General features: G+C 49.1%; 1 protein-coding gene and 1 long non-coding RNA gene across 8 annotated transcripts in view; one reads left to right on the plus strand and one right to left on the minus strand.

Moving 5' to 3' along the window:
• The window catches only part of FRMD4A (FERM domain containing 4A), a 338,180-nt gene extending 316,270 nt beyond the window's left edge, over positions 1-21,910 (plus strand). For 6 of the 7 annotated variants that reach the window (XM_061178281.1, XM_061178300.1, XM_061178289.1 and 3 more), the window contains 5 exons: positions 1,192-1,429; positions 2,230-2,397; positions 4,276-5,165; positions 7,450-7,546; positions 20,291-21,910. In XM_061178281.1, coding sequence (XP_061034264.1) covers positions 1,192-1,429; positions 2,230-2,397; positions 4,276-5,165; positions 7,450-7,546; positions 20,291-20,393 — 1,496 coding nt within the window. In that variant the 3' untranslated portion in view covers positions 20,394-21,910. The remainder of the gene's footprint in view (positions 1-1,191; positions 1,430-2,229; positions 2,398-4,275; positions 5,166-7,449; positions 7,547-20,290) is intronic. The other variant, XM_061178328.1, reaches the window with a different exon arrangement.
• LOC133081993 (uncharacterized) lies at positions 18,434-23,930 on the minus strand. Its single transcript, XR_009698900.1, has 3 exons — positions 23,907-23,930; positions 21,600-21,703; positions 18,434-18,549 (listed from the first exon to the last, which is right to left on the minus strand). It is a non-coding gene; the product is annotated as an uncharacterized LOC133081993 (long non-coding RNA).
• Between the last annotated feature and the right edge of the window lie 1,550 nt (positions 23,931-25,480).

The following is a 25,480-nucleotide window of genomic DNA, read 5'->3' on the forward strand; positions in this document are numbered from 1 at the left end:
AAGTGACCTGTCCCCTCCCCCGAGCCCATCACCACCACCACACATCGGGGAAGAAGGGATTCCAAACCCAGAAGCATCTCTGAGAAGGTTCCCATGGATTTAAACCCAACCTGGGGAGGTCAAGGCATTAATGACGTGGAAGTCTATTAAGTGGCAGTTACTTTTTTTTTTCTTTTTTTAAATTAAGTAATTAATTAATTTTATTTATTTTTGGCTGCGTTGGGTCTTCGTTGCTGCACAGGCTTTCTCTAGTTGTGGCGAGCCGCGGCTACTCTTTGTTTCGGTGCGCGGACTTCTCATTGCGGTGGCTTCTCTTGTTGCGGAGCACGGGATCTAGGCACGCGGGCTTTGGTAGTTGCGGCATGCAGGCTCAGTAGTTGTGGCTCGCAGGCTCTAGAGCGCAGGCTCAGTAGTTGTGGCGCACAGGCTTAATTGCTCTGCGGCATGTGGGATCTTCCCGGACCAGGGCTCGAACCCGTGTCCCCTGCATTGGCAGGCGGATTCTTAATCACTGTGCCACCAGGGAAGTCCTGTGGCAGTTACTTTTTTTGCCCTTTAGGGAAACCTCAGGCGGGCAGTGGTAAGTGGCGATTCAGACAGAAAACATGAAAGATCTGCGTGGCTCCTAGCCATAATGATAACCGCAAGGATAATAATCACTGACATTGATGTGGGCGAAGGCTGGCGGGTTATTTACCCAGTTGTCTTGGCCCTGCTCTTTGCCATCAGATTGTCATATTTTAATTCATTACACTGGTGGGAGGAAAGGACAGGCCTGCAGGGGAGCAGGGGGCGTGATTTGAATATCAGAGATCCAGCCTGTGGCCTCTGTGCACTCCAGTCTCTGCAGGGGAGGAAACGGGAACGTTTGAGGGAGACTCCTCTGTGACGGGGCAGGTATAGATTGTCATTAGCTGATGTTGATGCATCGCCTGTGATCAGTTTCCTCCCCATGTGTCAGACCCCGGACCTCCCAAGGGGCATTATTGCTTCACGTGGGCCCCCAGTCCCATCTCAGGCTTGCTCCTGCCAGGGGCTCTTTCCTTACTGATCTGAGGGTAAAAGAGTGAAATTGTAGCACATGCCCGCTGACGGCTGATGTCTGGGCGGAGGTGGGGTAGGGCGGCATCGTCCGGGGGGTGGGCGGGAAGGATGACCCTTGCTCACTTTCTCTCTTTCCTCTTTGTGCAGAAGACTCTCAGGTCACCAGCACACTGTCCCCCTTACAGTCCCCTCACAAAGGGCTCCCTCCTCGGCCACCGTCGCACAACCGGCCGCCCCCTCCCCAGTCCCTGGAGGGACTCAGGCAGATGCACTATCACCGCAACGACTATGACAAGTCGCCCATAAAGCCCAAAATGTGGAGCGAGTCCTCCTTAGATGAGCCTTACGAGAAGGTCAAGAAGCGTTCCTCCCACGGTCACTCCAGGTGAGCTGGGCCGGGAAGGCCACACGAGGTCACTTTCCACGCTTGGGCAGACTCCCAGGGCTGTCCTAAGTAGCATCCGCAAGTCACCGATCCCCACGGCCCTGGGTGCGCCTCCCGGGGGCTGCCTTTCAGCAGGGCTGCGCCACAGCGCCCTCTGCTGCTGACCTGCTCGAGGTGCAGATTCGTCCTTCCCAGGGAAACGGGGGTCTGGGCTCCCAATCCACGTGTTGGCCGCTGGCTTGAATGTCGTTAAATTCCCTGGGAATTAATTAATTAGGATATCTTAGGCAGCAGTACTCCGAAATGGCAAATGAGAGAGCCCACTCGTTAAGAATCCCAGAGTGGCTCAGAACCCTGAACTATCAGCCGAGAGAATTCTGGAGCCGAAGAGCTGTAATCTTAGCTGTGTATCAGCAGCTCCGTTACTCAGCTGATGTGGGAGAGAGGGGTTTGGGAAGGCGTTTTTGGACTGCTGCTCTGTTTTTCTCCTTTCCTTTCATTATGTCCTATAAAGCTCCCAGTGGGTACCCAGACAGGTAAATATCTGTCTCTTAGAAACTGTGGTTCAGGGCAGGGGCTTCGCAGAACAGTCACACTGCCTGTCCCGGAGAAGGCTGGTGAGGCTCTTCATCGCACATTGCCCTGGGCGTCAGGGATAAGGGCTCACCCACTTCTGGGGGAGTCCCGGGCAAGCTTCCCCGACACCGAGATTGAAGGCCCAAGGCCATACATAGTCAGCGACCTGGGAGAAGGTGCAGCTCTGTCTGGCAGTGACCAGCGTGGCCTCCTCTGCTTTGCAGTAGCCACAAGCGCTTCCCCAGCACGGGGAGCTGCGCTGAAGCGGGCGGGGGAGGCAGCTCCCTGCAGACCAGCCCCATCCGCAGCCTCCCGCCCTGGAACTCTCAGTGCAGCATGCCGTCCACACCCGACCTCCGAGTCCGGAGTCCCCACTACGTGCATTCCACGAGGTGAGTCCACCCGTCTCCCTCCCTAGACCAGACCTGCCTTTGTAGAATTCGGCATTGCTGGACCCACGCTGGCCCAGATAAGCCATGAGCTGGAGTCAGGACTGAACCAGCAAGGTAGGTTCTTCTTTAAGGGAAGCAGAATCAAGAACTGAGCTGGCAGCCGGAAGCCCGTGGGAGCCAAGAGACACGTTATATCCCACTGTCCACGCCCAGCGGGTACTGGGAGTTGGTTGGATAATCCCCTGGAGACAGTGGGCATGGAAGGAGCTTTCCTAAGCCACAGAAGTGGAGGCTGGAACGGCTACCCAGGTTAGCAGGGAAGAGCCCCGGGACCAGACAACCTTGCCCTGGTGGGGTGGTCCTTACTGGACAGTCCTCATGTATCTTTCTACTGGATAGTCCTCATGTATCCTGGACTTCCTTTAATGCCCCAAGGTGTAAATTCATTCAAGAGCAAAAGGAACAGGCAAACGTGAGGCTTCGGTGAATCACACCTTCCTTTCCTAAAAAGAGGCAAAACCAAAGCCATCACTCCATTTTCTCTAAAACTAAGTCCATAGGGACCGCAGCTCGAAGGACAGATGGTGTGATCTTCTGTAAGTGGTGAACCATTTATGTAGGGTACGATTGAGCTCTCCAGGCAAGAGTCTCTTGTCCATTCATTCTCATTCACTCATTCATGCAACAGATATTTATCAAGTGCCTATGTGTACCAGGTACTATTCTTGGGCATAGAGCCGTGGACAAAACAGACCATGCTGTGCCCTCATCAGACTGACGTTTTAGTAGGAAGAGAGTCACAGTAAAGAAATAAGTCAGTGGTGACAAGTACTGAGAAGAAAAATGAACAGGGCAAGTGAGTGAAGGGAGAGACCATTTATAGGAGAGCATCGGAGAAGGCTTCACTAATAGGGTGACATTTGAGTAGAGACCTGGATGGAGGAGGGTAGCAAGCTCTAAGGATATTCAGGGAACAGCAGGGTCAAGGCCCCAGACACAGGCCTGCACTCAGCATGTTCCAGGAGGCCGGTGTGGCCAGAACAAAGTGATGGAGCGGGGTGGGACCAGAGGGGAAACTGAGGCCCGAGTCAAGGAGGGCCACACAGTGGGGACTTCGCAGTCTACCCTGAGTGACAGTCAGCCCTGGGAATCGCCTCTTCCGGTACTTGGTCAACCCAGCCATGGTGAATTTCTGTGCAGTCCTTGTACTCTGCCCCCCCCCATATTGATGGATATTTATCCTGTGGCTGCAATAAGCAGAATGGATTGTAAACAAAGAAGTGGAATGGTAAGTATTTGCATCCGTCATTTTTAAGGGCTCCATGTGCCACCAACCTTCCGTTTTAGACAAGTGTTCATGGGGGAATGGAAATCTGTCCACTACTCATAATAGTACTGGGTGGAACCATATGATTGCTTCTGCTGGGCTGTTTCTTGACCTACAAAAATGGGCATTTCATCTGGCTTAACGTAATACCAGAACGGGGATGATCTTGGTTCGCTGTGTCTATAGAATCTCTTTCCACCTTTTAAAAAAAAAAAAAAAAGAGAGACCTGGCTATTGGCATACTTTTCTCAGAAGCCCTTACTTGGGCACTTTGTCCCCATCGCCCATTCGGAATCGAAAATCACGGCGGAGGCCCGGCTCTCCTCCGGGGATCAGCGTCCCCTCCCGGCCCGTCTTCACCTGGGAGGAATGGGAAGCACCTAGATCCCCAGGGTCCCCCCCCTTAGACGCGCTCTCCTAGATGCGCGTTTGCGGGAGGCTCTGGGCCCTGCGGCCTCGCGCTCTTTCCGAGTCCGACGACCGGAGCATCGCCGAGGCGCCAGCCCCTCCCCCGGGCGCCCCCGACCCAGTGCGCCGTGGTCTCCCCGCAGGTCGGTGGACCTCAGCCCCACGCGGCTGCACAGCCTCGCCCTGCACTTCCGGCACCGGAGCTCCAGCTTGGAGTCCCAGGGCAAGCTCCTGGGCTCGGAGAACGACACGGGGAGCCCCGACTTCTACACGCCGCGCACGCGCAGCAGCAACGGCTCGGACCCCATGGACGACTGCTCGTCGTGCACCAGCCACTCGAGCTCGGAGCATTACTACCCGGCGCAGATGAACGCCAACTACTCCACGCTGGCCGAGGACTCGCCGTCCAAGGCGCGCGCGCGGCAGCGGCAGCGGCAGCGGGCGGCGGGCGCGCTGGGCGCTGCGAACTCGGGCAGCATGCCCAACCTGGCGGCGCGTGGCGGCGGCGGCGGCGGCGGCGGCCACGGCCACGGCCACGGCGTCTACCTGCACAGCCAGAGCCAGCCCAGCTCGCAGTACCGCATCAAGGAGTACCCGCTGTACGTGGAGGGCGGCGCCACGCCCGTGGTGGTGCGCAGCCTGGAGAGCGACCAGGAGGGCCACTACAGCGTCAAGGCGCAGTTCAAGACCTCCAACTCGTACACGGCCGGCGGCCTGTTCCGGGAGAGCTGGCGCGGCGGCGACGAGGGCGACGCGGGCCGCCTGACGCCCTCGCGCTCGCAGATCCTGCGGACTCCGTCGCTGGGCCGCGACGGCGGCGCCCACGACAAGGGCGCGGGCCGCGCCGCCGTCTCGGACGAGCTGCGCCAGTGGTACCAGCGCTCGAGCGCCTCGCACAAGGAGCACAGCCGCCTGTCGCACGCCAGCTCCGCCTCCTCGGACAGCGGCTCCCAGTACAGCGCCTCCTCCCAGAGCACCTTCGTGGCGCACAGCCGGGTCACCAGGATGCCCCAGATGTGCAAGGCCACGTCAGGTGAGGGGGGGGGCGGTCGGCGCGGCGCGCACCTGGTCGGTCTGGAGGTGAACTGGTGGGGATTGAAGGTTTTCTCAGAGCAGGCAGGAAGGAGAGACGGTTAATTCTAGAAACCTAGCTGTCAGATGTGTGAGACCTTGCTTCCCCTCCTTCCTCACCCCTCCCACTCTAGCCTAGGTTTTGCTGAGTGAGGAAGACCTGGGCAGGGGTGGGGCAGCGCATCCTAAACCCCAGCCCAGCGGGGTGCAAACCATCCCTGCAGCCACTTGTCCTTGTAAGGACGGAGATCCAAGCAGTGGTGAAGTCCGTGTCTTTCAGGGTTTATCCAGTCAAAGGTGCGCCTTTACCCTGGTGAAGGGGGCGACAGTAGTAGGTGAGAGACAGCAGTGGGTTAGAGACCTGAGCGGTACCCTTGCAGGGGAGAGGAACACTTGAAGCCCTGAGATTTGGCCAGTGTCTCCCCCAGGTGGCGCAGACCGGCTGCAGAATGAAGTGGCGAGCTCTGCCTGTGACTTGCCCTGGTGACTTCACGGAAAACTCGAGACTGCTCCTCGAGATCCCGTTTCAATGATGCTATGTCCTGACCAAAGTAATTTTTGTAAAGTGCTTCTGATGCCCCGTTGTTACATCTTAAAGTTTTCATCATCAGAGGAAGGGTTACCGCATATGCTTGTACTCAGGGCATTGAGCAGTACCGAATCAAGTGAAAAATGGAAGAAACCGTTCTCTCCCTTAAGTTAATCCCCTTCCCACTCCGTCTCCAAGAAAGAATAACGATGATTTTAAAAAAAACAGTGTTTGTCCAGCAGTCTCCACGTCCCTGCGGGGTTTTCAGCTCCAGCAGACGCTAACTCATTTATATATCTTAGCGCCCACAAAGAGGGGAGATTTTGCGGTGATGAGAGACTTGATCGGAGCGCCTTTCTAGTTGGTAGATGGGATGCTGCCCGATCATGAATCGCCTGATAAAAGCCAATTTTAAAAAGACTGCATCACACTGACTGTAGGAAAGAAAGTGGGAGAGGATTTTGAGACATAATGAAAAATGATTTTTAAAGTATCAGAATAAAATGAGAGCAGCAAATGAAAGGAAGTCCAAGTCAGGATTTGACTTGTGACTGGAAAGAAGGTTAAGGGCGGGCAAAAATCCAGGGAAGGGAGAGTGATCTTATAGACAGAAACTGGGGGGGTGGGGGGGGTGGGGTTCCTTTTTGGGGGACTGAAGGAGATTCTTGGGGCCTGGGGAGAACCGGGCGAGAAGGAAGGACCGGCCGGCTGCCCGGGTGTGCCAGCTCACAGGGATTCTGCATCCTCTCCCCAGATTCCCGGTGACTCGTTTATTATGGCGTTTATTATGTCATTGCCGAATGACAAGTTGCAGAGACAGGAATAAATATGGTTCAGGCAAGCGTGAGAGAACCGTGGACTTCAAGGTCCGAGAACCTTCTCCAGATTCCTCTGTCATCTGTAAAATCAGCCCAGTGAATTATGCCATCAACTTCCTAGGAGGATTTTGAGAATAATGAATGTATTATGTATACCATTTAAAGACCATGGCCGCCTGTAACCCTGTTAGGAGACGCTGAGGGTGGACAGGTCGGGAGTATTTATGTTCTGTCGACACTGTAGCGCTCGCCTAGTAGATTTGCTTTACCTAAAGCGATTCGGTAAATCTTTTGGAACATATTTGAGACTAATGAAAAAGACTGCATTCCCAAGGAAGCAGAGGGATGCATTTAAGTAGGATTTACTTCCTACTGGGTTTTCCCAACTAAAAAATCCTGCCCCCATCAGTAAGCCCCGAGTAGTCAGATCTGGATGAGCTTTGAAAAGCCCTGCCCCATTTGGAGGGTCCTAACGTGGTAAATTATAAGCCTGAAACGGCAGAGACCACAAGCTCAGAGAAACTTTCTGGAGGTTTTCTGTTCGTAATAAAGAACAGCTTTAACATTGGGGCCGTATCTGGAAACGCCGTGTCCAGAGAAACAGGTCCTCCCTGCGCCAGGCCAGCCCAGGTCCCCTCTGAGGACAGTGGGGGCTGTCGCCATCCCTGTGGCCACTTCCCAGTGGCAAAGCGGGGACCTAGGGCCCCAAGCGAGCTTGACTCAGAATGGAGCTGCACGGCTGGGGGGAGAAAACGTCATTGGCCAAACGTGGGGAGAGGAGAGGGGTGGACGTTTTCCCACGGGGACCCTGCCACGGGGTCACAGGCAGCATCTCTGGAAAGAAGCTCCTTCACTGCCCCGTGTCTGACCCGTGTCTCTTCTGCGCCACCTACACGCAGCTGCCTTACCTCAAAGCCAGAGAAGCTCAACGCCGTCCAGTGAAGTTGGAGCGACGCCCCCCGGCAGCCCTCACCACATCCTAACCTGGCGGACTGGGTGAGTTCCCCTTTCAGACCTCCGACCCTCCCTTCCTGGTTTGCAGTGATCCTCCGCGTTCTTCGTCAGTTAGAGCATAGCAGGTATAAGATCCTAGTGACAGAGGGCTTATCGGCAGAAGGGTGAGGTACTGGGAGACCGGGAATGATGTACAGCGCTGGAAACTTCTTCCTCTCCGGAGAAGCCCCAGGCACTGCTGTTACCTTCCACCCCCTCCTTTCCGGCGCTGTCCCTTTATTCGGGTGAATTCTCTCTACTCTCCTTCAAAGTTGGTGATGGTCCAGAAAATGTGGAGGGAGCCGAGTGCGCTTCTTTGGCCAGAATTCCAGACAGTACTGGACTTGGGTTGCGATCACCCCAGGCCAGCCAAGGAGAGATTCAAGAACCCACCCACACCCACCCCCGGCCTGAGCCCCGGCCTGAGCCCCAGCCTGCTGCTTTGCATGCTTGGCAGTGTGTCCACTGTCTTGGTGTCAGGATGCTTCTTAAGGAAAAAAAAGCAGAAGGCTCAGATTCTCTCTCAGTCCCGGCCAAGCCCTTGTTCAGAACCAACAAACAGGGGGTCGGGTACCTTGAGACCCGAAGAGGTGGCCCACGGTAAAATGATGAAACCAAAACTCAGCTCCTTTTTCAGCTTTAAATGTAGGCAGAGAACACCACATAGAACAGTAAATCTCATGGACACTTAGGATGTTTTCATGTACAGAAGAGTCCGGCAGATACAGGTGACCTGCTTCCTGCTCCCCTCACCATCCCTGCCTCTTCCGTTGCTCCTAAGACGTGGCCTCTAAGTGGATGCTCCATTCTGTCATTATCCATTGGCTAAAGGAATAAGAGGTCCCTTTATCCAGCTTTATTCAGGTTCTCGTTTGCTGGGGCATCCGTGGGGATGTCTGGGAAAATCTGACAGCTGTGAGTTACACCAGAGGGAAACTACAGGACCCAAACTGGCTCCACCTTTCAGGCTGTGTTCTTGGCAGACATTTTTTGTTGCTGCAAATTTATCTCTAGCGATTTTAAACCAGGTTTTATTCAGCCTTAGTATTTGACAGAAGGGGAGCTCACATTTATTGAGTGCTTGCTGTGTACTCAAAGGCTGGAAGCTTCTAACATATCTGAGCTCGTATAATCCTCACTGCAATCTTGCAAGGGAAGTACCCAGATTTTTTTAGTTTTATAGAGGAGGCTCAGAGAAAATCAGTGTCTTCCCAATGTCGCACAGCTGGATGGTGCTGGAATTTCAGCCCTGCACTCTGTGAGCCCATACCAAAGCCTCGTCTTTTTCCACCAAGCCAGTGGTTCTTAAAATGTGGTACCCCAGACCAGCAGCATAAGCATCGCCTGCGGTCTTGTTAGAAATGCACTTGTCGGGCCCATCCGTGACCCACTGAATCAGAAACTCGGGGTGTCGCCCGGCGGTCTGTGTGTTAACAAGCCCTCCAGGGGATTCTGACGCACTCAGGTGTGACGATCCATCACCGACCCACCCCACGCTGCCCCTTACTCTCTTGAATTAACAGACCCTGTGGTCCCAACTGCCAGTACTCTGTGTCCACTCCCACTGCCTGGTCTGTCTGTTGGGCAGCAGCTACCCCCGTCCTTATTACACACCCTTATAACACTACTTTACGTGCCATCCACACCCCAGCTCTAGCTCGTGTGGTCAGGCAGCTGCTGCAGGGCTTAGGGCCCAAGAGTTTCAAGAAGATAGATTCATAAAAGAATGACGGATCTTCTGTGTATATGGTACCTCCACTGGCTAACCCATCTCACCCCGAATAAGGACCTTCAGCTTTCAGGCTGTCTTTCTGGCTCCTCCAAATTTTCTGGATCACACCCAGTCTCACTTGATCTAAATACATGATTGTTACTTGACTGACAGCAGGCTTTGGAACTTACGAGCACCCCTCACCTGCCTTTCCCCTGGAGTGGATCTGGGAACATGCCTATGTTTGATCACACACAGCTAGTGAGGATTTGAGACCAATTTGAAACAAAAAGGAATTCTGGTCCTTAAACTCTTTTATCAGATTGAGTTGAATTATCATTAACGAACAATAACTGTTCTCTGTGATGTGATAAGAAAATAAGAAATGGGTCAAAAGTGCCAAAGCCTGGTTGCCTTCCTAACAAAAGAGGTCTTTGACGCCCACGAGGGGGCTGAAAGTTGGGCGAGGCCTGTGTTATGTGTCACCAGTGCTTGGGTGCATAGATCAGCTGGGCTTTCCAATGCATTAATAAGCCACTAATCGTGTCTGTGTCAGCCCCTCTCTTTAACCTGACCTCTCTTCCTTCTGCTTTCCTTTGTTCAGAGAAGCAACAGAAAACTCGCCCATTATGGATGGGTCTGAGTCTCCAACTCACCAAAGTACTGATGAATAGAGGTATCGTAAGGGCATGTTTCGTTCTTACAGCCTTCCCCCTTCACTGCTCGTGAGTCTGTGATCTCAGATGTGCTGCATCTGTGTTGCCTTTGCCCGTATGTATCATAATTTCCAGAAGGAAACATCTGAGTGGTGTGGAAGCCGTTATTTTCATGTCTTATTTCTAGATACATGTGGAAGTCGATGTTTATATGTATGTTTTTACATCAGGTGTGTGTTTGTTAGATATCCCCAGTGCTACTTCCCAGAAAAGACCACAAAATATGTTTAGACTTTCCCAGGCTCTTCGTACATGCAGAACTTGTAGAAGCTTTTACGGGTTTTAGTACTCAGTGTTTGTTGAAAAGAACAGCATCGTGCAGTTTATATCTCCAGGCGCCAAGGGCAGACTGAGTTGGTCCAGAGCCACCTGATCACCCACGATTTCATCCCAGTGTGAGTGACGGCCGTGCACTCTACCAAGTGCCGTAGGGCCCTGCTTTCCAAAACGTGATCCACAGACGAGCACCGTCCTCACCATCACCCAGGAGCTTGTTAGGAGGCAGACTCTTGGACATACTGAATTCGAATCTGCATTTTAACAGGATCCCTGGGTGAATCAAATGCACGCTGGAATTTGCAAAGCCCTGCTACAGTGGGCATAAAAACATGAACACCTGGTCTGGTTCCTCTCCTCAGGGGGAGACAAGGTATTGACATTAAGAGCATTTCAAGCGTTAACTAAAAAGGATACCATTCAGAAGTGGCTTAAAAAAAAAACAAAAAGTGGTAAGTTTATTCAATCAAAAAATGACTCTTGCAGCACTTACGTATTAAATGCCCTGAGACTTTAAACAAAATGCTAAAAGGTTTCCAAGGGGAGAGGGATCCCTTCCAAGGCCCGGGGTGCGAGGAGGGGGCTCGAAGGGTGGAGGCCAGTTCAAGGGCAAAAGCAGCACAGATGCAGAAACAAGCAGGGGTGTCTGGAGAACAGCAGAGTGTCATTTTGCTGTAGAGAAAGAGTGAGAGAGACTTCAGCCTGAAAAGTAGGGTAGGACAAGATCCTGAACCAAAGCGGGGAGACGTGGAACAATTTTTACTGCAAGTGCCCTGAGCTGGCAGATGGGGGATTCGGAAAACAGGGGCTGAGCCTTTGAGAGGAAGATGGTGTTAAAAAAATTCAACTGAGTATATTTGAAAGAGCTTACTGGCTTCATTTCAGTGATTCATGAATCAGGCAGCATCCAGTCCAGCAGATAGAAAGGAGCTCTGGGGAGCTGTACAAAACGAAAGACATGCAGGCAGAAAGGAGCAGGAACGAGGGAGTTACACCAGTGAAAAAGCGGGTTGGCTGTAGCCCAGTCACTCTCCGTTAGGGGACGGCAGGGGTCTGTTGGGCGGACGCCCTCCCTCGTGCTGATCGGCGAGTCCCGATTTGACTGGTTAAAGATTCCTTTCTGGGGGAGCTGAAACTATAAAGTCAAGTCTTGGTTTGGTGATACGGAACCTAGCCTAAGCGACTTCACTTTGGGTCTGCTGTCTTGTTTTTAACAATTCCCCCCTTTTCATCAGACTCTGAGGCTAATTAAGAGAAGTGATCAAAATTTAAGGCATTAGCGCTACTCCCAGCTATGGCTTTGGAGTTCTTAACGTTTTTTTTTTGCTGAATCTCTGTGTGGTCTTCACAGGTCACGGCATTGGGTTCACGGTCTTTCAGTCGGTCATTCTCTTTGTTCCTTTTCTGACGTTCTGTTCTGAGGGAGATCATCTGCTTGGTAGCTAGTGGCTGCAAAGCTGCATTTAAAGCTTTTGCGAGAATACAGCACACTACGGCGACTGCTGTGACTGTTATAAGCAGAATAATCCCCAAAGATCGATCCCGTTGGCTGGTTTGTTGGCCTAAGAAAGTGACTGGTTTGTTCAGTAATCTTATGTGGCTGAGTCTCACCTTCCCCAGAAGTGTTGATCCAGGTGCAGCAAGTGGTGTTGGTCACAGCACAGACATCTCCTTGTTCAGCTAAAGGATAATCAACCAGAGGCTTCTCTTATTATCAAGAACAACTTTGGCCAGAGAGTCTAGGGATTTTCATTGGGCAGCTGTTGCTTTACCAGCAGATTCTGGAATCTTCAAGAGGTAAGGAGAGATTCCTGGTCGTGGCCTCATTTGCATCAGCTCCTGGCCGGCGGAGTAGGGCTGCACCAAAGGAAGCAGATTTTGAACCACTGAATGCTTCCCGGTAATTCCTGTTTCCGTCTGTGGCTCGGGCCCCAAAAGGTGACAGCCGTGGAGGCCAGTACACCTGAAGGGTCTGTAGACAGCACAGGTGGTTTTATTCTCGTTTCCCTTGCCTTGTGTCCCTTTCTTTGTACAGAGCCTGGATGCAGGGTTCCCCGGGGTGTTAACCAGAGACAAGGAAGCAGATCCCCAGGGTTAGGGAGTGGGACACAACAGAAAGCTGGGCTGGCTGAGTTTGGTCCAGAGAAACGGAGGCATTGGAAATCAGGGAGCAGTTTGCGATGGACAGAACAGTGTAATCACCGGCATCGTGATAATTCAAACAAACAAACAGTCTTTGAGGTTAGATTTCCCCCCTTTGCAACGGCCTTAGGTATGTGAACAATGGCATTATCTTTCCAAGCCAGAGCAAAGCAAAAAAGATGGGACAGCAAGAATCAAAAAAACCTTCACAGTGTGAGAATTAGGAAAAGGATGGTCAGAGAGGGAAGGAAGAATGGAAAGACATGTTCTTGATCTGACATCTTGGGAGGAGGCAGTCTATCTCGATGGTGGCTACTTCTCTTGCTAGTCGGTTTGATTGATTTGAGATCTCCAGCTTTTTTGCACGGGACCAGAAGTCAGGTGGAGCCTTCATCAGTTGTGAAATATGTACCCAAGGTTTGACCCCTTGTGATTTTGGCAGCCATGTGGTGGTCAAGAGTTCTTGGTGGGTTCCTTGCCATGAATCTCACCTTTGCAAAAGCATCAGAGTAAAACAATAACTGTAAATGACAAAAGAACTTAAAAATGCCCATTGCTAAAGATCTGATGAGAGTTCATTATAATGGAATTGACAAGGAAATTTGGTTATCTCTCTGATTGATAGACAATATTTTAAGATAACCAGAATTATGACTGATAACCTTATACCAAGACATATCAGATTTCTAGGAATTTCACACAATTTCTAGAACACTTAATTATATTAATAATTGTTATTAAAATACAAATAACCCAAGAAGATTTATCATCACTTAGTTGGCAATGCTTCCCATGTAACTGAACAATAAACCCTAAGTAGTTTAACATCTCTCATAAGGTAAGAGACGAATCCTTTGAAATCTGATTTAGATAACCATAAGAACATGGGGACACAAATGTACTACGGTTTACAAGATATTTGTGTCAAATTGGGCAAGGAGAGTTATGATCAGAGAAAGGTAAAAGTAAGGCCCTGGGAAACCGGGCTGCAAAAGTTTAACTCTGTAGCTGACATCGAAGGGACTTCAGCTGTTGCTTATGATGGCACTAAGGATGATTGATTGATAGAAGAAAAATCGGGTTACAGGAAGGACCAGGGAGTCTCCAACCTTACAGACAGATCAGAGTTTTAAATGACAAATACAGAGTCTGAAAGGTTACCTCCCTTGGCAATTGCCTGGGAGACACGGGCAACCTGGAGAGAAAACAGATCAGTGGAGGAGTCTGGTTAACTTCCCCCATCGTGATTTCCACAGTAAAGAGGAAAGTGGCGGAAATCAAGTTCAGTTATACAGGCCTGGCCCGCTGTCTTGGGATAGCTGTCCTATGTCGCCTCCTTCTGGTGCTGGGAGATCTTAAGTGTGAGATCACCAGTGGCTTTGCTGGTTCATCCTGGTCCTGTTACTCCTTTCAGGTGGGCCAGATGCCTTCAAGTTTAGCTGTGCAGGAACTGGCGAGCAGTACCAGAAAAGATCCTTTCCAAGGAGGGACACAAGAGTCCTTTAGTTGGGGTTTTTTCCAAGCAGATGTATTCTCCAGGAAGTAGGTCATGAGGGGTGTCAGTGTCAGGCTGTAATCTTGTTCAGCATAAGCTTTTTAACCTGTAGGAGGAATAGAGAATAGATGACTAGCAATTTTTTAATAGGTCCTGTTGGGCAATTTGAGGGTCACAGTATGGAGACTGAAGCAGATGCATGGGTCTGCCAGATACTGTTTCATCGGGAGTGAGCTTAGGTTTTTCAAAAGGCAAGGACCTTAGATGCAAAAGGACCAGTGACAGCACCTTGGTCAAAGTCTCAGGAAATTTTCCTAATTGGGTTTTAATGATGTCATTAGTCTTTTCTCCTAGTCCTGAATGCAGCTTGTATAGCATAAGAAGGACTCTCCAGAGTTCTCGGATTACCTGGCCAGTAAAATGAGTTCCTCAGTCACCATGCAAAAATGATGGGGGTGCCCCCTTTAGGGATGATGTTTTGAAGTAATTTCTTTGCTACAAAAGAGGCAGTTGCTTATCAACAGGAGAAAGCTTCTACCCAGTGAGAAACATACAGATCATTTGTTCTTAACAATTCTGTTTAGATTAGTCATGAAAATTTCTCGAGGCATTAAACAGCTAGCCAACATCTTAAGTTCTCGTCCTTGGTGACAAATTTTGTAATAGAGATTAACGTGAACTTATTTGACTAATAAACCCAGGTAGAATAAAAGTTGTACATATGCATTATATTTAACATACCTACTTTAATTAAACCAACAAACTTAAGTTAGCTTTTATTTACTAAAGATTTTTCCTAGATCATGCGAACTTGAAAAACATTTGGGTTAAGTTTCTGTATTTCAGAGTTTTAGAATACTTAATTTGATAATCGCTTATTTTTCTTTAAGCCAATTAAATATGCTCTTTTGCAAATTAATTTTGGCAATACCACTCAGAGGTAGAAAAACATTACAAATATACAATTGTACATAGATAAACATACAGACAGATGCAGAGATCGTAAAGCTTTTGTTTTAAAATTTTAGCCATGAGACAGGTACAATAATGCAAAACTTACTAGTTTATAGAAGAACAGTTTTATCCAAATCCTATCCTGTTTCTGGAAGTTGGAGTAAGGTAGGGTTACCTGCTCAGATGGCTAACGCTTTTCATTACTATTTGTGGAGAAGACACTTAAGATTTTTTCATTCACCTAAGCTCCAAATAGCCTTCCCCATCTTTTTTTCCTTCTGGTGAGAATTACCTGCCTGAAGTTTGTGTTTCTAAGAGCTGGCCTAGGTAGGAATTCTTGGAGGAGACCAGGTAGAACATTCACAACTCAAAGGCACAGGGAAAAAATGGAAGTTCGTCCAGGAAGGACTTTTCTTTCTTAAATCCAGGTATTTTACAATGTCTGCAAGCCTTTTGAGATGAAGAAGGGATGTCTGGGGATTGACACAAAGGATAGGTGGGCTTTGAACTGCCTCTAGAGCTGCATCTCTGTTCTTGTAAAGACTAGGTCTGTAAGACAAGGACAGTCGGGGAGTTGGGTTGCAACGTGAATGACATCATAGCCCATCCAACTGCATTATCTTCTATTTGCTTCTTTAGATCAGGGAGAAGATCTTCAACTAAGATGGAATTCAAGAGATTCCTATGCTCTAGATTTAGAGCTTTGTCTTTGGAATGTTTTTCTTTCCCTCTGGGTACATAGCTTCATTTTGACTTAGGGGACAAAGACTTTAAAAAGTTCCTAACGGGCTCTGTATATCAGCTTCCAGTTTGGCCAACTTCTGACCATAGAGCTATTTAAACAATCCTTTTAAATATCTTGTCAGGGGGACAAACAGTAAATATTCCTGGCCATATTGAAAGACCCCATGGATGCAAGAGGCATTCCCAATGAGGGTGCAAAGGACACCACTCTCCCAAGCTCCAGAGCCACTCCCAAAGATAACCAAAAGAAGGAAAGACTTAGTTCCCCTGAGGGCTGGCACTAATCGATAGGACCTCAGCCACAAATGTAAGGTGCAACTTACATTTCTGTTATAGCTGCCCAACCTGACGGTGCCAAGCCAAGTTCTCAGGACATAAAACGAGACAAACAAGAAGGCAACAGCTGTCCCTGGAAGAGGAAAGATCAACCAATGGGGTCTGGATTTGGAAAGGAAGGGACATGAACATTTACCTTTCTCTCTCAACTGGGCACTGCAAACAGAGATTCAGGAGAGCTGACTCTGGTCAGAATTCTCACCCCTTCCAGCTTCTGCCAGATTTACCAGGATCCCATCTGCAGGCTCTGGAACAACTGGGGTTTAGAGAGTATAGCTCCACTAATCTACCAGAATTTGGCAAGGTTTTCCATTAATTTTAGTTTCCCCTTGGCTGTTGAAAGGAATAACTGGTAGCAGTTACAGGAGAATCCATGGAGTCCCATCAACCCTGGGAGAGCCCAAATGGGGGTCCTTCTTTGAGGGTAGATATGGGAGTGTCCATAAGGCCACCAACTTGATGGGCTTTTGTTTACAGTCATGCAGTCTCTTCAAAGTGGGGAGACAGTGCAGACAGAGGACGAGTATAATGAGGCAAGGTGGAGAGAGGGGAGAGTAGGAGTTAACATCAGTCTTACAGTCTTTTATTTTGGGTATCTCTTGTATCTATAATTGTTTTATTATCCTTTTGCAATGAATCTTTCAGTGAAGCTATTTGGGAATTTTGAAGCCTTTTGGAGGCTTCCTCACGCCAATTAAAGTAGGTATCCCATTCCACTTGTTTGATTTGGGAGCCCTTGCTTTCGGGTGCACTTCTGAAGTGAACAGTCTTGGCTAATTGGAACATTCCTCATGGTGACCACTGCCATTTTAGTTTGTCTTCAGTAAGATTGGTCCATGTGCATGCAGACAGACCAAAAATTTTTTTAACACAAAACTGCTGGGCGTGGTTCCTAAGGCCGGGGTGGGGGGGGCACCCTTAAAGCATTTAGATGACTGGGATCCCATTTTCAGAGTTTTTCCTAGAACAAAGAAAAAATCCTCGATAGCCTAAGGCGTGAGCTTAGGGCTGGGACTTGGGTATTGTTTGACAGTTTGCCTTTCACAGGATACTTCTTTGTCCTGGTGGACGGCCTTTGCCCATGACCAGGGGGTCTCATTACATGGAATTTTCCTGCAGGTGGCCAGTGACCTATTGTGAACCTTGCTTGGCTGTGACCACCGTATCCTTACCCGGGAGCCTTGTGCTTTGGAGACAGTTGTCTCTCGTTAGGTGTTTGACCCATGCCCTCCAATTTTTGTTTTAGTTTTGCTCTCAGGAAAACTACACGTTTGAGTGTGAACCAAGTGCATTCTAATTCAGAAACCAAAAGAGTACTCACCAGAAGGACAATCTGTCCTTGCCTAAGTCCTGAATAAAGTCGGACAGATCAACCAAAAGGAGGGAGCTTGAAATCAGAAGTCTCCTTTGGATCCCATGGCTGCCACCACTGTTAAAAAAACAAGTTCAAAGTTTAAAGATCTTGTTGGCTTCATTCATTCAAGTTGCAACCCAGTTCCTTATGGAATTAGAAACTGTCCTTGTCTTACAAACCTAGTCTTTACAAGAACAGAAATGCAGCTCTAGAAGCAATTCAAAGCCCACCTATCCTTTTTTTATCAATCCCAAAACATCCCTTCTTCATGTCAAAAGGCTTGCAGACATTGTAAAAGACTGGATTTAGGAAAGTCAAGTCCTTCTTGGAGGAACTCCCATTCTTTTCCTGTGCTTTTGAGTTGTGAATATTCCACCTGGTCTCCTCCAGGAACTCTTACCTAGGCCAGCTCTTAGAAACGCAAACTTCGGGGAGATAATTCTTATCAGAAGGAAAAAAGAAAAGCAAGGCTCTTTGGAGCTCAGGTGAATGAAAAACCTGAAGTGTCTTCTCCACAACTGAGCAGGTAACCTTAATTGATTGCAGCTTCCAGAAACATGATCTGGATTCTACTGTTCTTTTATAAACTAGTGGGATTTGCATGGTCGCACCTGCCTCATGGCTGCGGGCAAACACAGAGCCTGCGTGCTCTTTCCATCTCTGCCTCTACTTCCTGCTCCTGGTGGTCACATCCTCGGGAGGAAGCGCACAGCCCTGTGGTGTGAAAGCTGCTTGGCCTTGCTCGGGCATTTGCCCGTCTCTGACCAGTGACTGGGGTTAGAGGACTCTGGCCCCCCTGGGCCACTTGGCCACCCTCAGTGAGGGTAGGGCAGACACCCTGGTGGAACGCACCACCAGGACGACGCAGAGTTAGGGAGCGACTGTCCCCCGATGAACAGCGAACGTCCACCATGGGGTCCAACCACCTTTTGCCACGAAAAGTCTCTCAATCCCTCAGGCACGATGGCACAGGTCAGTTTTATCAGGGTGGAGAGGGAGTTTGCAGGGTGGGTAGGATGGAATCAGCTACTTACCACCGGAAGACAGTGATAGATGGGCAGGGCCAGTTCCGGAATTAGGGCCTTGATGTTACTTTGCTTCTGAAGCCACCTTTAAGCGTATTAACCCCAGTATATATTTCAGGGGTTCCAGGCACAGGACTCTCTTTAAAGGCCATGGTATGCTCACAGAGGCCTTGGGTTTTCCAACGTTGATGGGTTTTTTAAAAGCCAGATGAGAAACCTTCACGAAATCCAGAATGCCTTCATCCACTTGTTCCTAGAGAAATCAGCAAATCAAATAGAAAAATGGCGATGATGGCTTATTCTCAGTCATAAACTGGTTCACGAGGTTGTGCTGAAGACACTCCTGAAACCTGCTTTTCTTTGAGTCTCTTCCTGCCACCCGTCCACAACCATAACGGTAGCGCAGGGCATGGGGAGATCAGCGGCAGGGGAGGAAATCATCTTCTGACATTTATGGAAAGTCCTGATGCTGTTTCCAAATAGGTATTTCTACCCCCAAAACGGCGTGTGCTCTGGGGAGGTCAAACTTGAAAACCCAGCTTGAACAAACCCACACCTACTAACTCAGAGGCACAGACCCATGTCCCTCCCAGGAATGTTATTCCAAAAACTGAAGGCTGTGGTTAAAGGCCTACAGGTTTCATCCCTTTAGGAATCAGCACAAATGAACACTCAGAAGTTACTAGGAGTAAAAGCTCAAAACAAAGGAAGAGCACAGGCGGTAATCCAGGCCGCTCTGCAGCTGTTCCTGCACAGGGCACCGAGGTCAGCCATGCCCACGTCAGGGGCTGTGTGCGGCCAGCAGGGCGGGGAGAGGAAGGTAGGACCCCATCCCCTCGGGCCTGCATGGCTGCTGATTAACCAGCGTCTGGGCGCCTCCTGGGCAAATTCCAGCCCATTCCTAGATTCACTGAGATGAAGTGTGATCTTTAGCCCTGAAAGAGCTAGTTTAGGATCAGTGGGGAGGGGCCGTTTTCCTTAATAATGATGGCTAGTAATGATCATGGGCATCAGCATATCCATGTGATTGCTTCTTGATATGTAAAAACCACAGCTGACCCTTGAACGACACAGATTGGAGCTGCACAGGTCCACTTATACTCAGGTTTTTTCCAACAAATACAGTCGGCTGGCCCTCCGATCCAATGATGAGGAACCCACAGATACGAAAGGCCAACTGTACTGCACCAGTTTATATCAGGGACTTGAGTATCCTCGGACTTTGGTATCCAGGGGGGGCTCTTGGACCCAATTCCCTGCAGATACCAAGGGACAACTGTACCCAACCTGCGTCGTGACGCACAGCTGCAAGTCTTTTTTTACAAAGTCTTTTCTATACACTTTTCTATATAATTTCAATACTTTTTTTGATAATCACACAACAATACATGTTATTTCAAATAAACAGCAGTAAGACTCCATTCAAAATATCACCTCAGTTTCCCTACAGGGAAACCTGCCATTTCGCATGTGCTTCCGGGACAGAATAAAAATCTGGGGGACGCTGGTTACACCTAGGATCTCAGGGAGGACAAAGCAAGCCACTGTTCTGAGGAAAAAAAAGAATCGTGCGGACTCCAGCCGGAGGGGTTCTGGGCCTTGGCTGCATGGGAGAGTCACCTGGGGGGATGTGAAAGCTCCTGACACTCAAGCACACCCCAGACCAATTAAACCAGCATCTCCACGGTGGGCCCGGACAGGAGCGTTTTGGGGGTTCCTGGGTGATTCCCACATGCAGCCGAGCCTGAGGACCACCGCATAAGTGTTAGCTCCGTTTCCCTCCACAGCTGTGCAAGGTTTAGGTCCCCTCTGTGTGAATGTTTTCCCGTCTGCGCGGGCCGGCTGTACACTCAGCCTTGTCACAGGCCTGGTTCCTTATGAACAGGGAAGACTAGTGATCATTATCGGCCCCCTATGAACACGTACTTCTGAACGCAGACTGCTAAGTGACATTCCCCCCTAACCGTCTCCTCTCGTCCTTGGATTCCCTGCAGGAGCTACAACGATAGCTGTTTCCTGGATTCCTCCCTCTATCCGGAACTAGCTGATGTCCAGTGGTACGGGCAAGAAAAAGCCAAGCCCGGGACCCTCGTGTGAGCCAGCCGGCCTCAATCTGGCCGCCTCGACGCCATTCTGAGATCACCTCACTGCCTCTCATTTGCCTTACCCAGACGCAGTGTCACCCTGCACCAGCTTCGGCCCTCAGCACTTTTCTTCTCCTGTCTCTGCGTCCCCCTCACCCTCCAACAACCTGACTGAGGAGACATTCTGGAAGGTTCCGGTCCCACTGTGTGTCCCCTGGCTCCCTTGCCCAGAGAGCCAGGCACCAATCCTCAACGGCACCTTGGTGGCTCCCCCCTGCCGCGACAGCCCCCCTGGCCGGGAACCATCAGGGAAGCTGGCTGGCCTGGATTCCTGTGGGCTAGTGGCATTGGTGGAGACCAGGAGAGGGGACTTAAGTACAGGGCGATCCAGAAAGACTGTGAAAGCTGGGGCCCCCCTGAAGGCCCACCAAGCACTTGGTGACGAAGACGCCTCGTGGGAATATTCAGCGGACAGCTGAAATACTTCCTGGGAGGAGTGACTGTTGCGGGAGCAGGGAGAACGGAAACAGAAGCTGAACACGTCAGAGATGCATCCAAGGATCACAGTCAGTTATGCTGCCAAAGATTTTAAAAAATTAAAAACTAAACACACACAAAAAATTAAGAGGGGCCAAGAGGAAGACGTTCTTTCTGCAATGAGATCTCCTTTAAATTCTCCACTGCCACTGCATCCCACACGTGCAAGTCAACCATCTGTGACGTGTGCCCCTCTTCACCCCTCGCCATCGAGAGCCTGAAAACTAACCCCATGTGATGGCCACGTCGGGGGACCCCTGGCTGGCATTGCTGACTTGGATCTCCACGAGTCTGGACCCCAAGGAGAACAGACCCACGGGGAGTAGCGGAGTGTCCACTTAGCCCCGGCCTGCATGGGGGGTTCAGCCCAAGACACAAAGCTGCTTTCCTTTGCGGATTTGTAGGAAACGTAAGGTGATGGTTGCCAAAAGTGGTTCTCTCTCATTAAAACAACCAGTAAAAGTGTATCCTATTTTTTTCTCACAAGGTGTTTCATTTGATTTTTTATGGGAAGCCAAGGGAAAAAGCACATTGCGATCCATTCAAGTGTTTAACTGTCGTAGCCCATTTTGTTTGTTAGCACTTGTGTGACAAAGAGCTCAGATCCGATGGCACCCGGTTACCAATGTGTCACTTCTCCCAGGAACCCAACTATGCCCTTAGGTAGGAAGACTGTACTCACATGTCTACTAGCTGGCAGGCAAAGCAGGGTTGAAAAACTATATCAGCTCCCAGAGGGCCCATATGCCTACGACATCATCAGCGACCTTGACGTGTCACGATGGTCTGCAGGTACCAAAAAAGGAAGAGAGAAGAAAGGTGTGTGGGAGCTGCACGTTTACATGTGTTTTGAGCTATGCTTAATACACAACTGGAAAGCCATCAATCTTCAAAGGCCTCAAAAATACTTTTATAATACTAACAAGTGCACACTCGTAGTTGGGTTATTTCAAATGGCACAAACACGGTCTCCACAGGGGTGGGATGCTGTGCTTATTGGCGCAAGTGGCGGGGTGGGGGGGGGGACATTTCTTTTCTCACTTGTAATGACTTCCTACTGGAAAGGCAGTGGACAGCCAGAGACAGGAGCTGGGGTGGGGGAGATTTGTGGGCAAGCAGAGTTGAAGTTAGCTTTAGCGTAACAAGAAAAAGCTTTGTTTTTTATGTATAGGTAATCCAAGAATAAACAATAGACTCTACCAGACCAGGAGGGTAAGAATGGACACTTAGCATTGGTTAAAATGAACTATCAGTAAATACCCACGGTGCTGCCCCTGCTGCAGCTTGTAGAGCACCGTGGGGCCCCTGGGGGCGCACAGCAAGCTGGGGCCAGGCTGGACGGCTCAGGGCCGGGGTTCCCTGGCTCTGTGCACAGCTGGGTTGGTGATACCAGCTTGCGGAAGGGATTAATATTCACAGAACGCTTTAGGGGTAAACCCTGCAGGGTAAATAAAATTGGTTATGATGATACTAAACGATTCTGGGGATTGACACGGGGAGGGGTGTTGCTCTTATTTTGATGCTCAGAGCTACAAACAGCAGGATTTTCGTTCCCCATTCGGAAACATTCTGTATTAGGCCAGATTCTTTCTCCCAAAAGCAGATGCATGAATAATCAAACTGAACTCTGTCCCAGAGGAAAAGTCAAAAGGGAAATAGACGCGGTGACAAGGTTACATACTGCGGATGATACAACAGGGATAGTAGTTTGAAATCAAGTCTGAAGTCAGTCGGATCAAATTTTTAGCCCAGTTGGGTTACAAAGACTGAGAGACGAAAATTCTTTCTAAACACTTGGGTGTGGGATTCGGGGGGCAGAAAGGAATGGAGGCAGGATAGAGGGGCAGAATTACAGTTCAGGCAAACAGTATGATGGTCTGGTAGTAAAGACGGAGATTAAGTAAAACAGGTTTTACTGTTGAGCTGCGTTCAGTTCCTACAGGATGTACATAAAAGTGCTGGTCCTTTGAGACTGACGTGGTTAATGATGAGTGTGGTGGGAAATGATATAGTTACTGTACACAAGCACTGGCAAACTCTTTATATATCCCTATTTCTTTAAAGCAAATTAAGATGAAATATGAAACCCCTGGTCTGATATAAAGCCCCTATTGGATTCTTTGGATACGTATAAGAAACTGCCTGTTTAGCCAGAAGGCTGATGAAAACACCTACGTCAGACTTTGTTGTGAGACAGGTGGGTTTTTCTAATTTGATCATATGCAGGTGAGTGTTGAAACCGTTCAAATTCCAATTTGTTTTCATTCGGTATTAGTTTAGTTCTACATATAGCAAACCCCATCCAGGTGCTATCAGATGACCAGTTACTGCTTAATTAACTAGGTGTAAAGTTTTACATATACATTAATGTCAATAGTTTATTACAAGTCGTGTAAAATGGACTCTAGTTTAATAATGGGGAAGAAAGGATTAGGTTGCTCCTGAAACTGATTTGTAGAGCATGTAAAATGATTTTACTGGATTCTGTTCAACTGTAATCAATGACAAAGATGTATGTTGTAGACAAAGTTGCAGAATTAAAAAGAAATCTGCTTTTAATTTATTCTTTTTGTATTAAGAATTTGTATAGTACCTTTACATTTTGCAAAACAGTGTTGTCAACACTTATTAAAGCATTTTCAAAATGAAAAGATCTCAGTTGCCTCTTGGACATTCTGTTTGTTTCTAAGTGATAAATACGCATACTCCGGGGATCTGTCATTCAGTTGCCTGTGCCCCATCGGGCTCCTTTTTTAAAGTCAGTCTATGTAGATGATAGTCTCAGTGGCTTACTCCATGATGTAGACAGGCTTGGTTTGTTTAGTAGAGGCTAATTCTCTCTTATTCTAGTTTCCTTTCTTAATTATACAAAGATAATATATTCTTAGTTAGGTATTCCTCCTACTACAAAAAGGATTTGAGATGAGAGGTCAGCCTTTGCTAGGATGCTATTTTAGTATTTGTATCACTGCTCATGACAAGTAGTTACCTGTGTGCAGTAAGTGCTAGGCTGGGTACTGTTCCCACAGAGCAGTGCCACGTGGAAGAAACACTGAGGGCGTCTGGGCTCTGGAGGTCGTCGTCCTTCGTCTCTGTCCCCTGTGGTCCCTGGTTCTGTGTAGGACAGAAAGGGCCAACTGGGGAGCCAGGCAGGAAGCTCAGGCTCTTTACCACCACCGCTGTTCATACCACAGCTCAGACTCCTGTCACCCACCCTCTACATCCTATCACCAAAGCAACAGCCCGCTGGGCCCGCAGGTACAAAAAGCCCACACTGATGGTCAAATCGGTGACTGGCTTACTTTAGTGGAGCTTTTGCTGCAACTACATCCCTGGCCCCCTAACCCACACTGCATGAAACTAGAAATCTGGCAGCCAAGAGCATCCCGGGATGGAAAGCCTTGCTGAAGCATTTGCCACTGGTGTGGGTTAACCCCTGCCAAAAATGGAAACAAGCCATTGAGAACTTGAAGCACGTCTGGAAGCAAGCCCATCAGGACAGCATCTTATACTTCCTGAGCCTGTCCTTGGCAAAGCAATGAGGGCCTCTGTACCGAGGTGATCAACACTGCTTGCAAACAAATAGGATCTTCCGTTAAGCCTTTTCCATGTAAATATGTCGCCCCTCAGGAAAGAAATCTATCTCCTATTAAGCTCTATCACGTGAAAGCAGCTGGCCCACAGGATGCTGGGACATTCCCGTTTCTTTCCCACTCCTTCCTACCTCTCACCACCCATACACACACACACAAGCACACACATGCACACACACGCACTCCCCTTACGTTGTGTCAACAAGGCAATTCCAAACAGTCATTATTTTGGTTATTAGAGAACACAGTAAATACCTGATTGCCGTAGAAAGCACTAGAAATAGCCAGGCCTCTCCTTCCTTACTCCCAGAATACCAGTTCAAAAAGGCTCAGACACGAAATTCTCTCTAAAAAGAGGAACATCAGAGAACCCCTGATGTGGGCCAGCAAGCAGGCAGGGGCCCGCTGTTGAAGCCAGTCATTCACTCCATATTGTGTGATGGGTCCAGGTCCTCAAAACCTTACATTCTCGTGGACTAAACAAACAGGCACACGACCACGACATAAGGGGAAATGAGGTCACCAGCATTAAACAGATAGAAGGAAGAGAGTAAAATGAGCCCCATGGATAAGAGGTCAGCAAGTGTGTAAATGGGACCTCTCGCTCATCTCTCATTCAAGGAGCTGCCTGGTCAAAGAGATGGCAGAGAAAAGGTGAAAGGACGTGCAGAGGTATAACCTCTCTGCCTTGCACAAAATCACACCCCCAGCATCGTCAGTATCTGTTCAGGTAACAGCTGAAGGACCTGGGTTGCAATTCAGGAGTATAAACAGCGAGCAGGTTAGCTGATAGGGCCCGTGTGTGTGCAATTGCACCAAGATTTTTTTTTAAATCAGAAAACCCCATTTTTCTCTCCATACATTTTTATCCCCACAAAAGAGTAGGTTCCTTTTGTTTTTCACTCATTCATCCATTTTCTATCAAACCCCCTCCAATCATGCTTCCATTCCTCCCACTCTACCAAAACCA

The sequence above is a fragment of the Eubalaena glacialis genome, chromosome 2 (genome assembly GCF_028564815.1).
Source record: "Eubalaena glacialis isolate mEubGla1 chromosome 2, mEubGla1.1.hap2.+ XY, whole genome shotgun sequence".
In the NCBI taxonomy this organism is placed as follows: domain Eukaryota; kingdom Metazoa; phylum Chordata; class Mammalia; order Artiodactyla; family Balaenidae; genus Eubalaena; species Eubalaena glacialis.